This window comes from Sapajus apella, unplaced genomic scaffold (assembly GCF_009761245.1).
Source record: "Sapajus apella isolate SASKATOON/1434 unplaced genomic scaffold, GSC_monkey_1.0 scaffold128, whole genome shotgun sequence".
Lineage (NCBI taxonomy): Eukaryota > Metazoa > Chordata > Mammalia > Primates > Cebidae > Sapajus > Sapajus apella.
This window is the reverse complement of record NW_022437068.1, coordinates 1,255,067-1,270,824: the sequence shown is the minus strand read 5'-3', so window position 1 is coordinate 1,270,824 and position 15,758 is coordinate 1,255,067. Positions and strand designations below refer to the sequence as shown.

Sequence of the window (15,758 nt, the reverse complement as noted above, 5' to 3'; positions counted from 1 at the left end):
TGCTTTTGTGATACAGCATATTAGGTCCACTCACCTGGATACGAGTGACATGATGAAAGTAGAAATGGTCCAGAGAAAAAAAGAACAAAATGAAATGGCTCTGATTTTAGTAGAGCTAAAATAATGAATCTTCTTCAGCCTGTAAAGCTAAAGATACAAAGGCAACACATGGGTGTGGAAGAGGAGGGAAAGAAAAAACAAACATTGAGTGGCCATATACAGGTCACTCATCTCAGAACACCCAAATAAATCCCCACATCCTCACAATATGTCTCTTACAGGAGTATCATCTTAATGTTACTGGTTTTATAGAAAAAATGAGGCTCAGATGAACTAACTGACTTGTTTAAAGGTAGCAGTTAGTGGGTGGCAGAACTAGTAAAATTAAATTCCAACTCTTTTGAAGATCAAGTTTAGAAACCATATACTTCGTTAGCTGAGGATTCTGCTCGACTCATTTTGTGTTACAAAAGCCTGTCCTACTGTTTGACACATGAAATGTTTATAGAGTTACTGAACACAGCTAGATATTTGAAGGTTAGTATCAGAGAGAGCAGCTGGGTGCTATCGTGTGTGCATGCAGTCCAAACTACCTGGGAGGCTTGAGGCTGGAGGATCACTTGAGCCCAGGAGTTCAAGTCCATGCTGGCTGAAACGGTGAAATCCTATCTCAAAAATAAAAAAAAACAAAAAAATCAGAGCAACCAAGCTCAATCTGATACAAAGTCCTAGGCTTGAAGACCTCTGAGAATGCCCACTAAGTCCTTTGGAGTTTATGAAATTTCATCAGGTGATCTGTGGGAGGCTTTAACAGCCTTACGTGGCAGATGAGATTCCTTAAGAAAAGCAGCAATCCCAAAGGCCTGAAAATTACTAATTTATGAGTAAACATCCCAGCTGTGATTTCAGTTGGGAACAGCAAATCACTTTTTCTGAACAGATTTTCTGAAGATCTCTATTTTGGGGAATAATTAAATGATGCAGTATCACAAGATAACAAGATTATCAAATACAGAAAAAAAAAAAAAAAGAATCCTGTAACTCAGGAGAACACATGACGGGAAGATTAGATGCATTTGTCTGTAATTACAGTGGAGCTACAGAACAGAATGCTTTGGAGTCATGAGACTGATTTTCTTTCCATGACTGGCTTATAAAATTAAGTCAGGATGATTTGATATTGGAGCAAAGTGGGTCACTTATAAAGTTTGCTTTGAAGAAAGAGCAGGCAAATATAATTTTTAAGATATGGCTTTATTTTATGCCAGATATGTAAGGCTGCTAGCATCATGAATACTGCAGGTCTACCTCTTCTGTACGGTCACAAATCACAGCCACAGTCATCACTACCACCAGAGCTGTAGAGTTCCCACCCTTTTTTAGCAGTCTAGATGCAAGGAAATGTCCTCCATGATCTGGCCTCACCTTTCTGTTTAAAACTTATCTGTCTTCTTTTACATCTGCTTCAGAGTCTCCATGGGAATTAGAAAAAGCCACCTATTCCTCAGGATGCCTGCAGTACACACTCCTGCACCAGGGCACTTGGATTGGTGAGCAGAATGTGGGGCTACTTATCTCCTCAGATAGATATCATTGTACAGTGAACAACCTGTATAAGCATATGTAGGAGCCCTGCCCTACTCCTTCCACCATTCAGACAGCTTCCCAGCCCCTGTGCCTTGGGCCACTGTGAAATTACCCCTGCCATTGTTCTTCAAGGTCCAAAACAAGTTCTGCTTCCTTAGGAAATCTTCCCGGTCCTCCCATCCTGTAGTAGTTTCTCCTTCTGGAAGCCTAGTCTGAAACCTGTTGATTTGTCACTTTAAACAGACATAGTCTAGTATCATCAGCTGATTTTTAGTTTGTGTCTCTTCTTCCCCACTGTATTAGAAGCCCCCTGACAGCGCGCACTGTATCTTATACTTCCTTCCTATTCCCCAACAACTCAACATCACACTCACCACTGCCTTTTACAAAGCACACCTATGATAGTTAATTTTATGTGTTAAATTGATTAGAACACAGGTGCCCAGATATTTGTTTACGCATTACTTCTAAGTGTGTCTGTGAGGGTGTTGCTGGATGCAATTAACATTTGAATGAGTACACTGAGTCAAGCAGACTGCCCTCCCCACTGAGGATGGATATCATTTAATCCATTGAAGGTATGATTAGAACAAAAATGTGGAGTTCAGGAGAATATGCTCTCTCTCCCTGTCTTTAAGTGAGGACATAGCTTTTCTCCTGCCTTTGGACTCAGATTGAAACTTATACCATTGGCTCTCCCAGTTCCCAGACCTTCAGACTTGGACTGGAACTATCATTAGCTCTCCTGGCTTTCCCGTTTGCCCACTGCACATCTTGGGATTTCTCAGTCTAACTGTGAAAGCCAATTCCTTATAAAATACACACACACACACACACACACACACACACAGAGTGAGATGCATACCCATCTCTCTGGGTATATATGTACACACACGAATATATACACACACATATACATATGTGTACGCACACGGGCTGCTGTAACAAAATGCCATAGACTGGCTGGCTTAAACAACACTTACTTCTCACATCATTTATCTGGAGGCTAGAAAGTCCAGATCAAGGTGCCAGCAGATTCAGTTCCTAGTAAGGGCACTTCCTGACTTGTAGCTGCCTTCTGTTTGTCCTCACATATGAAGGAGAGTGAGCAAGCTCTGGTCTCTCTTCTTATGAAGACACTAACACCATCGTGAGGGGCCCACTCCCATGACCTCATCTCAACCTAATCACCTCCCAAAGGCTCCACCTCCAAATACCATCATATTAAGAGCTAGGCCTTCAACACATAAATTCAGGGGACACAAACATTTGGCCCATAACAACACTCTTAGTAAAGACCTCTTTCTTAATTCCCAGCAGAGGACACCTGCCCACCTGGGACTTAAGGGAACAAGGAACTGTAATACATAAAACAGTATCACACAAAAATACACGATACCATATGTTTATCAAGTGACAAAAACTTAAATAGCCATTTACACTTTCTGGCTGCGTTATACACACTCCCTGAATCAAAAGGAAGGAAGAGTATCCTCCCTACCATGTCACAGAAACAAGTGCTTCATACCCACTAGAAACAGTGTGAATTTTGGAGCCAGACTAACCAGGGTTTAAATCTCAGGTCCTCTACTTACTGTCTGAACTTGGCCTCTTTTACTTCCTTTCTTCATCTGTAAGGTAAGGATAATATTTCTAAAGTTGTTAGAGTTAAATGACTCTACCTTTAATGTATTCCTGAAACATTATCTGTCCTTTTGGGTTTTTTTTTTTACTTCTTTCCCTCAGAGTTTGCATGTCCTGCTTCTTTTTTAACATGTAAGTCTCAGCTCACATATTCCCTCCTCAGTATGTTTCTACTGACTATCTGAACAAAAGTAGCCTCCTCCATGACCACCACCATCATTCTCTATATTATTTTCATAGACATTATTTCTATTTGGAATTTTTTTCAACTATTGTTTATTATCCATCTGCCCAACCAAAATGTAAGCTCCATGACAGCAAGGACCTTGTTGTGGTAGCCACTATATCAGTCTCATCCTCAGCTCTGTTATAATGCCTGGTACATGTTAGTGCCCTAATGTTTGTTGAATGAGTATATGAGAATGTAAAGTATCTAGCGTACCACTGCCACACATTTTAGGTTTTTTTCGCTTCTCTTTTTATGTAAAAACCACTGGGTTAAAAAAATATTCCAGTGTGAGTTCTTTGAGATGGAGAGCATTTCAACAAAATGAATTCATCTTCTGAGTGCTGATCAGGCATTTATAAATATAGACAAATATATGTTCATTTTTTCCAATGTGTGATAGAATCAGCCTCCATCTTAATGTTCTATTTTAGGAATAAGTCAACAGTTACTGAAGTATTTATACATTTTATTCACGTCATCATATGAAAAATTAACAAGGCAATATTCCCTCAGCCTTCTGAGAGAGAAAATTTTGCTTAGGAGATCTTTTACTTATTTTACTTGGAGGAAATAGAAGCCTCAAGAGAGGAAAATTTGACAAGTTCAAGTTCAAGATCAAGATCAAACAACAGTTCAAGGAAGCCCATATTGCCTTTCCATTCCACCATGCTGCCTCCTTAGAGCAAGAAAGGTAACTCTCCTTCAAATCGAAGAAGACTGGAATTCAACACATAGAAATCCCTAAGTGGTATAACAGGATGTAGAAACTGAGGACCTGATTTCCACTCAGAGTGCTCATGAGATCAAGTATCATAAAGAATGTAAATAATGGGCTGGGCATGTTGGCTCACACCTGTAATCCCAGCACTTGGGAAGACTGAGGCGGAAGGATTTCTTGAGTCCAGGAGTTAGAAACCAGCCTGGGCAACATAATGAGATTCTACCTCTACAGAAAAGTAAAAAAATTAGTCAGCCATGGTGGCTAGTGTCTGTGGTCCCAGATGCTTAGGAGGCTGAGTTGGGAGGACTGCTTGAGTCCAGGGGGTTGAGGCTGCAGTGAGCCATGTTCACACCACTGCACTCCAGCCTCGGCAACAGAGTAAGATGCTGTCTGAAAAAAAACATGTAAACAGCTTAGTATCATAGAAGCACAAGGAAATTTTATTTTTATCACTTCGCTGATGCATTCTGTTTGTAATACCACATTACAAACAGTATGGTACAATTCATAGAGCAAATTGCTGCAAGGAAATAAAAGAGATCTCCTCACATTCTGTTCTCATTAGCAAAGAAGACTTGATCCTCTTTTCCTGGTCCAAGTACAAAGCTGACATGGCTGGCATTATCAGCCTACTCACCACCATGGCTCAGCAGAAACATCCTCATACCTCAAGGCAACAACACTTTGGATTTCCAAATCCAAACCCAGGTGGCACATTCCATTCTACAATTTTCCAACTGTTGCCAATTCAGGGAGATATTATTCACCAGAATAGGCACTAACAACTGAATTTTGGCAGGCTGGGAGGAGAACTGGCACTGTTCTGGAAGAGTCATGCCACAGGTTCCCAGATGCACTTGAGTTTAGCAACGTGGAACCACACAGGTTTGGAATGGAGAAATGGACCTTAGATGCTCTCCTCTCATATGCAAAGGAACAGAGGCTTAAAGAGAGAAAGATGACCAAGATCACACAGTGGGAAAGCTGATGTCTTCTCAATCCAATGTCCTTTCTGTTACACCAGGTTTAGCCCAGAGTATAAGCTCATGCCTTAATAGAGATGTATAATGATATATGGTGTTGTTCTAGCTCCTTTCTTAGTGAATTTGTTCATCCTTTCAGCCACTTCTAATGATCCATTGAAATACACTTCATTCAACAAGCCCTAAAAAATAGTTTTAAAAACCAACACAAACTGGTTAGCCTGAAAACCTCGTTCATTTTTATCCCTAGTGTTTGGACACATTCCTTTGAAAAGATGTCCATTATTTAGTGCTGCTGTACTGAAACATATTCTATAAACCTTTTAAAATATTGTAATTCTAATTAACTTACTCACACAATAAAGATTCATTAGATTAGGCACTTATTATTTGTTCAGCTATATGGAAAGCACTTGGTAGGAGAAGGAAAGACTTTACCCTGCTCTAAAACAAATTAGAATAAAAACAGTGTTCGACAGAAGTATCATAGATTGTTATCTAAAGTACAAGCACCAAAATTATAACTGCAATAAAATTAATATCAACTCCTATCGATTAAGCACTAGTACCTGTGCTAACCACATTATAAACTTGAATTAATCCTCACATCAATTATATAAGGTAGATAGCATTATCTCCCAAATTTACAGAGAACTAAGGCTAACTTGTTCAAGGTCATCCAACTTCTGGGTGGCAGATTCAGGATCTGAAGCTAGGCAAACTGACTCCAGAGCAGATCTTATTAACCACTTCATACTACACCTAAAATATGGCATTATTCAAAAATCTGTGTACATTAGGAATTCATCCGAATTGTTTTTTCTTCATTTGTGAGGCAATTTACCCACATGGCTTCTAAAGGGATTTTCAGGCTCTGACAGTGTAGAAATTAAACAGTAGGATTTCAATATGTGATGTGGGAAGGGCATTTCAAGTGACTTTAACAAAGGTACTGCAGCATGAAAGTGAAATTCACAAAGCACTGCCAAGTGGTGGTACAGTTATGGTATAATATAGAATATACATATGAGACAGGAAGTGACAGGGTAATGGGGATAAGGTAGGATGAAGCCAGTTCCTTGCTTCTTGGTTTGCCAATGGCCAGGAGAGGGACTTCTGCAGACCTATGAAGCAAATAATTGGGAATTTGGGGAATGATGAAGCAGAAACCTTGACAGTACTCTCCAGAAGGGAGCTTTCTACTTGAATATGGTTTTCCCAGTTTCCAAATTCTGTATTTTAGTTTCCTAAAATACAGCTAAAATCCTGAGGCCAAGAGTAGCTTTCCCCTTATTGTGTGAACAATTTTGGTATATGACTATTTTCACTTGAGTGGCTTAAAGACTCAATAGTCCGTCTCTATCATTCACATGTAGAAAACTTAAAGCAAGATCATCATATCCCACCTTATACCCCAATGCAAAAATCTCCTCTCAGCTTTAACTCTGTCTTGCGAAGACTCAAATTATCATCTCCTTTTGCTGTGTTGGTATTATAATCCAAGCCCCAACATTACCAAGACAGATATCCCTAGAGGCATGATACAACATCTTATAGGCTTACTACTCAGTCTGCTTTTATTTCAGCCTCCATCTGTAATATGTATAGCAAGGGGACATCAGAGAAATTTCTCAGGTTTTTTTTTGGGTTTTGTGGGGTTTTTTTCCACTTGTAGACAACTGATTTTTTCAAACTGAGCTGACATTTGCCATTTTGAAGCTTGCTGTTTGATTCTGGCTCTACCCACATAAAACTGGTCTGCTTCTTTCTTGTCCATGTCCACCCTATCTGGGGCAGTGAACAGGGCCCCTTGAGACCACTTCTTCAGGCTACACTACCCCTATTCTCTCAAACATTCCTCCTATGATAAGGTTTTCAGTCTCAGCATGAAGGCTCCTCTTTGAAAATGCTCTTATGTTCTTAGTGCATGATAATTAAAACTTAATGAAATTCTTCTGGATGGTCACATCAGACCTGAATAAAGCAGCAAGTATTTGAAGTTGAAGAAATATGAGATTTTATTCAGTGTAGCTTTCTCTTGATAAACTACCACTTAGGGAAAACATAAGCTTGGAGAAATGAAAGTCTATTTATTTCTTCAAAGTTATAAATTTTAATCAGACCCAGAAGTATTAAATTTGTTCCATGACTTTGTATTATGCCGTACTGTGGAAAAAAATAAAGTTAGAATCCTCAGCAGCAATACACATTTCTCCAAACTTAAGTTCATTATTTGTCATACAGAAATATTTAAATAATACTATAACTAACATTTATTTGCTACTTGATGTTAATATTTTTCTATATGCTTTCAGATTTTTAAAAAAGAAATACAATATTAATATACACTGTTTAAATCGCTTGTATATTCCTCCCCAATCCCATTCCTCTACATCCCTTCCCCAAGGACAACTATTCTGAATTAACGTTCATTATTTCTGCATGTGTATTTATATAGTTTTACTACATGTGTATATGTCCATAGACTGAATACAGTACTGTTTGCTTGTTTGGGGCTTGATATAAGTAAGGCCATTTTATATCCATCTGCCTACAATCTGCATTTTTCCCACTCAGTGTTATATTTCTGACATGCATTCATGATAATATACAAAACCCTGGCCTATTTATTTTTATTATTTGAATACACCACAGTTTATCTGTTATAAGGGACATTTACTCTAAAATTTCTTATTGCAAATAATGCTGAGTTGATCTTTCTTGTACAGGGGTCCCTTGTACAAGTCTTTTCCCTTTAATTTTCTAGTAATTGCACATTTTATTTCTATTCTTTTTGTGGCTAGCCTTAACTTTTTTTTTTTAAAAAAAAAAAGTACATACTTTACTTACCTAAATATAACTTTAATCAGTAGCTCTACTCTCCTCCCTAGTTTTAGTATACTTTAGGACTGGTCATTGCCCTTCTCTCTTTACTCTCCTCCCAAGTCATATATTATTAGGCAATGTTTAATTTCACCTCATTTTTATATTCCCAGAATTAGTCATTGTTTTTATTACTTTGTAAAGTCAAGTTTTCAATTTTTGTTTTGTTTTGCTTTAGATTTACCCATGTATGCCAATATTTTTTGTTGAATTTTGATTTTTTTCATGTCACTACTTCCTTTTGGATTCAATGTCCTGCTTCCTGAAGAATATATATTATTTGTAGTCCTTTCAGAAGTGATCTGAGATGTAAACTTGATGTCCTTTTTTCTTTTTCCTTTGAGACAGGGTCGTGCTCTGTCTCCCAGGCTGGAGTGCAGTAGTGTGATCACGGCTCTATGCAAGTCTCGACCTCCCAGGCTCAAGCAATCCTCACACCTTAGCCTACCAAGTAGCTGGGACTACAGGCACGCATCACCACATCTGGCTAATTTTTTGTATTTTTCATAGAGACAGGGTTTCGCCATGTTGCCTAGGCTGGTCTTGAACTCCTGAGATCAAGATCCATATGCCTTGGCCTCTCTAAGTGCTGGGAATACAGGTGTCAAACTCCTGAACTCGAGCAATCCATTTGCGTCGGACTCCCAAAGTGCTGGGATTACAGCTGTAAGCCACTGTGCCCAGCCTAAACTTGTCTATAATTGTCTCCATCTTATCCTCATATGTGTGTGTGTGTGTGTGTTTTTCTTGAGACACAGGGTCTCACTACTTTGCCTAGGTTGGCCTTGAACCCCCAAGCTCAAGTGATCCTCCTGCCACAGCCTCTCAAGTGGCTAGGACTACAGGTGCATGCCACCATACCCAGTTTTACTCTCACTCTTGAACACAGGCTTAACTAAATGGAAAATTCTCTCTATATTTTTTTCTCTCAGCTTTTGAGGACATTATTCACTTGTCTATTTTGACCCTGCTCTCAGTCCAGTTGTGATTCCTTATAGGATCTCTTTTATCTTTGAATGCTCTTAAAACCTACATTTTATAATTGATGCTCTGCAATTTCACTACCATGTGTCTAGATCCGGCTTTATTTCTGGAACTTTGATGTGCTTACCAATTGATGACCTCCATCAATTTTTGAAAAACTTCAACCATTACCTTTGTATACTGCCTCTTTTCCATCCTCTCTATTCCCTCCTTCTATAACTGTTACTAGACATATATAGAATCTTCTCATTCTGTCCTCCATGTCTTGTAACCTTGCTTGCATGTTCTTGTCTTTGTTTCTTCGAGAGGTGTCATGAGTAATATCAGCTTTACCTTCCAGTTCACTGGCTTTCTCTTCGGCAATGTCTGCTCTACTGTTTACATGGTCATTGGCAATGACTATATTTTTTATTTCTAGAAATTCTATTTGTCATATCTGCCTTATTTTATTCATAGTATCTTGTTCTTCATGTTTTTAAAGTTTTTCCTGTTCTTAACAATTTTAAATCCATTAATTTTATAGTAGAGATCTTTTTTCCATTTTATAACTTGAGATTTATCATCTTAAGAGGGTTTACATTTTCTTCTGATAAGCACTTCAAGGTATCAGTGGTGGGCATAATTTTATGTTAATTAATTGACTTATGGGGCCTCAGATTACCCATGTAATGTAAGATGAAGTGAAGACAGGCCTGTGTCTATGAATTCTCAAAGGAACCATTTTTTTTCTGTCTAGTGCAGAGGCTGAGATGAAGAACTTTCTTGTCCTCCATGTACAGATGAAAAGATTTTTTTCTATCTGCTATTTTACTGAGGGTCCCAGCCTCATTTATGGGTCTCAGCTTTAACTCTGTCTTGTGAAGACTCAAATTATCATCTCCTTTTGCCGTGTTGGTATTATAATCCAAGCCCCAACATTACCAAGACAGATATACCAAGAGGCATGATACAACATCTTATAGGCTTACTACTCAGTCTGCTTTTATCCAGAGATTCTCTTAATTATTGGAAATTCGGCATATTTCAAAGAATGTTATTTTTTGTTCAGAGTTGTTAGGAGTTTCATAATGGAGAATTTTCAGGTTATTGAGTTCAAATTATTGCTGGGAAAAAATTGTTCTTTTTTTTGAGCTTTAGACAAGAATTTCAAAAGCACACTTCAATTCAGCAAATGTTTATTGGTTACCTACTGTGATGATTAGATTTTATGTGCAAACTTGGCTAGGCTATGGTACCCAGTTGTTTGATCAAGTATTCATCTAGATGATGCGATTAAGATACTGAGTAGATATGATAATGTCTATTATCCGTTGACTTTAAATGAAGGTGATTACCCTGGAAAATGTGTGTGGGTCTCAGCTAATCAGTTGAAGCCCTTAAGAGTAAAAACAGGTTTCGCAGAGAAGAAGGAATTCTGCCTCAAGACTGTAACACAGAAACCCAGCCTGCTCGCCTGTCTTACAGATTTCAGACTCAAGTCTGCACTATCAAGCCCTTGCCCAAGTTTTCAGCCTGTAGCCTGCCCTATAGATTTTGGATCTGCCAGCCCCCACAATCATCTGAGGCAATTCCTTAAAATAACTCTCTCTCTCTCTTCTATTTTCTTTTCCTTTCTTTCTTTTCTTTTCCCTCTTATTGTTTCTGTTTCACTGGAGAACACTGACTGACATATTTATTATGAATAAGGCTTTATGTACAGCAAAAAACCCCAAAAGGAAACAAAAAGCAAGTAAAGAGCAATCCCGTTCCCTGTCCTCACAGAATCTGTACTCTAGCGGTAGACAAATAACTACAAAAAATGCAGAAATAACTCAAAACATTACAATAGCATAACAATTATTTACTCATTTATTCCACAAATATTTATTAAACATCTACTATAAGTAAGATGCTGCTAGACATCAGAACTAGGAAGAGATACAGATGATCTCTCTAGGAACACTGTCTAGTATGAGACTTGGCTACAAACACATAAAAAATGTAATGTGTAAGCAGAAAGAGACAGGTATACTCTAGGATGAGAAGAACCTAACCCAGGTTGGACAGGTCAGGGAAGATATCCTAAAAGAAGTGATGCCTGAGCCTATCCTAAATTTAAGCAGGAGTTAGTCAGGCAAAAGTGAAGTAAAGGTTAGGAGAGAGAATTCTGGGCAAATAGCATAAACAAAGGCATGAAAGTGGGAAATAATAGGGTATATGCAAAGTTACTGTACCTAAAATATAAGGCAAGGAATGATGGCCGATGAGGCTAAAAAGTTATGATACTACAACAGAGGGTGATTGCATAAGGTTGGAAATTCAGAAAGGCTTCTTAAAGAAGGTGTCGTTTACGCTCGATTGGGAAAGATAAATAAGATATAATAGGTGAAGATGACAAGGAAGGGGGAGAAAACACAGCATTCTGGGAGACAATATAGGACACATGAAGGAGACAATGGGACATAAAATACAGAGGTAGGTCATGGCCAGACCACAAAGAGCTCTGAATGATTGATGACTCCCAGGATAGAGGCTGAGATGTATTCCCTCAGGTGGTGGCTAGAGGCCTGTAAAAAACAGAAGCTAATGAGGAAATTCTGGTTATAAACAATTACCACCTCCAAGTGCTTGGAAGGCCCCAAAAACACACCTGGCCTTGGCATTTGGCTTCCTCTGAAAGACATAGCTAGACTGGCTAAGGGACAGGAAACATCTGTGCCACCATGACCTGCCTGAATCCGCTCTTTCCCTATCCTTCTTGGCACCACAAAAACTGGGAACAGAACAAAGGCTAAGACAAGCCCCAGCCTGGGTCCCAGAGAAAAACAATAACAAGAGGGGGCCAACCTTACTTACCAGGAGGGAAGAAGAGGTGGACTCTGTCAGATCTCATCAAGGGTAATAAAATAAAAGACTCATTGTTACTGTTTCCTCCCCTTGGGAAATAAAGCTCAAACCAGAAAACTGTGGTTAAAAAAGCACTGACCTGGAAAGGAAATCTGGGTTCTAGTCCAGATCCTGTCACCAGCTTGCTGTGTGCCTTAAGCAAGCTGTTTAACTTCTCTAGGTCTCTGTTTTCCCATTTGTATTCTGGGTGATTTGAACTAGACTAGTGGTTCTCAAACCATGTTCTATGGAGCTCTGGTATCTCTGGGAATCTTCAATCTCATTTCAACCAAAAAAGCTCCATTTTTTAAAAAACTAGCTTTATATATAGGGTTCTACCTAAAACTTTGTCACACACAAAAAATTCAGATTTAAAAAAAATATATGTATTTTATTGCACTTTAGGTTCTGGGGTACATGTGCAAAACATGAAGTATTGTTGCATAGGTACATAAATGGCAATGTTGTTTGCTTCCTCCAATCCCTCATCACCTACATCTGGCATTTCTCCCCATTATCCCTCCCCAACCTCCCTAACCCCCGCTGTCCCTCTGCTAGTTCCCTGCAACAGACCCCAGTGTGTGATGCTCCCCTCCCTGTGTTCATGAGTTCTCATTGTTCAACACCTGCCTATGAGTGAGAACATGCAGTGTTTTTCTGTTCTTGTGCGAGGTTGCTGAGAATGACGGTTTCCAGATTCATCCATGTCCCTACAAAGGACACAAACTCATCGTTTTTGGGGGCTTTGTAGTATTCCATGGTGTTTATGTGCCACATTTTCCTTGTCCAGTCTATCATCAATGGGTATTTGGGTTGGTTCCAAGTCTTTGAGACTGTGAATACTGCCACAATGAACATACATGTGTATGTGTCTTTGTAATAGCATGATTTAGAATCCTTTGGATATACACCCAGTAATGGGATTGCTGGGTCAAATGGAATTTCTATTTTTACGTCTTTGAGGAATCACCACACTGTATACCACAATGATTGAACTCATTTATGCTCCCATCAACAGTGTAAAAATGTTCCTATTTCTCCACATCCTCTCCAGCGTCTGTTGTCTCCGGATTTTTTTAATGATCACCATTCTAACTGGCATGAAATGATATCTCAATGTGGTTTTCATTTGCATTTCTCTAATAACCAGTGATGATGGGCATTTTTTTATATGTTTGTTGGCCTCATACATGTCTTCTTTTGAAAAGTGTCTGTTAATATTCTTTGCCCACTTTTGAATGGGTTTGTTTCTTGTAAATCTTTTAGTTTTTTGTAGATTCTGGATATTAGCCCTTTGTCAGATGGGTAGATTGTAAAAAATTTTTCCCATTCTGTTGGTTGCCAGTTCATTCTAATGATTGTTTCTTTTGCTGTACAGAAGCTCTGGAGTTCAATTAGGTCCAACTTGTCTATTTTGGCTTTTGTTGCCAATGCTTTTGGTGTTTTAGTCATGAAGTTCTTACCTATGCCTATGTTTTGAATGGTTTTGCCTAGGTTGTCTTCCAGGGTTTTTATGGTGTTAGGTCTTATGTTTAAGTCTTTAATCCATCTTGAGTTAATTTTACTGTAAGGTGTCAGAAAGGGGTCCAGTTTCTGCTTCCTGCACATAGCTAGCCAGTTTTCCCAACACAATTTATTAAATAGGGAATCCTTTCCCCATTGCTTGTTTTTGTCAGGTTTGTCAAAGATCAGATGGTTGTAGATGTGTGGCATTGCCTCTAAGGCCTCTGTTCTGTTCCATTGGTCTATATCTCTGTTTTGATACCAGTACCATGCTGATTTGATTACTGTAGCCATGAAGTATACTTTGAAGTCAGGTAGCATGATGCTTCTGGCTTTGTTCTTTTTGCTTAGAATTGTCTTGGCTATGCAGGCTCTCTTTTGGTTCCACATGAAGTTTAAGGTAGTTTTCTCCAGTTCTGTGAAGAAGGTCATAGGTAGCTTGATGGGGATAGCACTGAATCTATAAATTACTTTGGGCAGTATGGCCATTTTCACGATATTGATTCTTCCTAACCCTGAGCATGGAATGTTTTCCCATCTGTTTGTGACCTCTCTTATTTCCTTGAGCAGTGCTTTGTAGTTCTCCTTGAATACATCCTTTATATCCTTTGTTAGTTGTATGCCTAGGTATTTTATTCTCTTTGTAGCAGTCGTTAATGGCAGTTTGTTCTTGATCTGGCTCTCTTTAAGTCTGTTACTGGTGTATAGGAATGCTTGTGATTTCTGCACATTGATTTTGTATCCTGACACTTTGCTTATCAATTTCAGGAGATTTTGGGCTGAGACAATGGGTCTTCTAAATATACAATCATGTCATCTGCAAATAGAGACAATGTGACTTCCTCCTTTCCTAATTGAATACGCTTTATTTCTTTTTCTTGCCTGATTGCTCTGGCTACAACTTCCAATACTATATTGAATAGGAGTGGTGAGAGAGTCTAGTGCCAGATTTCAAAGGGAATGCTTCCAGGTTTTGCCCATTCAATATGATATTGGCTGTTGGTTTTCTCGTAAATAGTTTTTATTATTTTGAGAGAGGTTCTGTTAATACCTAGTATTTGACAGTTTTTAGCATAAAGGGCTGTTGAATTTTGTCAAAGGCCTTCTCTGCATCTATTGAGATAATCATGTGGTTTTTGTCTTTGGTTCTGTTTATGTGGAGAATTACATTTATAGACTTGCGTATGTTGAACCAGCCTCGCATCCCCAGGATGAAGCCTACTTGATCGTGATGGATAAGCTTTTTGATGTGCTGTTGCAATCGGTTTGCCAGTATTTTATTGAATATTTTTGCATCTATGTTCATCATGGATATTGGCCTGAAGTTTTCTTTTCTTGTCGAGTCTCTGCCAGGTTTTGGTGTCAGGATGATGTTGGTCTCATAAAATGATTTGGGAAGGATTCCCTCTTTTTGGATTGTCTGGAATAGTTTCAGAAGGAGTGGTACCAGCTCCTGTTTGTTTGTCTGGTAGAATTTGGCTGTGAACCTATCTGGACCCGGGCTTTTGTTGTTTGGTAGGCTATTAATTGCTGCCTCAACTTCAGCCCTTGTTATTGGTTTTTTCAGGGTTTTGACTTCTTCCTGGTTTAGGTTTGGGAGGGTGCAAGTGTCCAGAAATTTATTCATTTCTTCCAGGTTTACTGGTTTGCATACATAGAGTTGTTTGTAGTAATCTCTGATGGTAGTCTGTATTTCTGTGGAATCAGTGGTGATATCCCCTTTATTGTTCTTTATTGCATCTATTTTATTCTTCTCTCTTTTCTTTTTTATTAATCTAGCTAGTGGTCTGTCTATTTTGTTGATCTTTTCAAAAAACCAGCTCCTGGATTAATTGATTTTTTTGAAGGGTTTTTTGTGTCTCTGTCGCCTTCAGTTCTGCTCTGATCTTAGTTATTTCTTGTCTACTGCTAGCCTTTGAGTTTTTTTTATCTTGATCCTCTAGCACTTTCAATTTTGATTATAGGGTGTCAATTTTAGATCTTTCCTTGCTTCTTATGTGGGCATTTATTGCTAGAAATTTTCCTCTAGACTGCTTTAAATGTGTCTCAGAGATTCTGGTATGTTTTGTCTTCATTCTTGTGGGTTTTGAAGAACATCTTTATTTCTGCCTTCATTTCATTGTTCATCCATTCAACATTCAAGAGCCAGTTCTTCAGTTTCCATGAAGTTGTGCAGTTCTGAGTTAGTTTCTTAATCCTGAGTTCTAACTTGATTGCACTGTACTCTGAGAGACTGTTTGTTATGATTTCTGTTCTTTTGCATTTGCTGAGGAGTGATTTACTTCCAATCATGTGGTCAATTTTAGAGCAGGTGTGATGTGGTGCTGAGAAGAATGTATATTCTGTGGATTTGGGGTGG

The 15,758-nt window shown here is 38.7% G+C and overlaps 1 protein-coding gene across 3 annotated transcripts in view; it reads right to left on the bottom strand.

Moving 5' to 3' along the window:
* Positions 1–15,758, bottom strand: part of SYN2 (synapsin II) — a 237,243-nt gene that overhangs the window by 96,618 nt on the left and 124,867 nt on the right. The window contains exon 1 of one of the 3 annotated variants that reach the window (XM_032262257.1): positions 35–1,328. The exons of the other annotated variants lie outside the window; for them this stretch is intronic. Coding sequence (XP_032118148.1) covers positions 35–51 — 17 coding nt within the window. The 5' untranslated portion in view covers positions 52–1,328. Of the gene's footprint in view, positions 1–34; positions 1,329–15,758 lie in introns of those variants that run through there. 3 annotated transcript variants of the gene reach the window in all.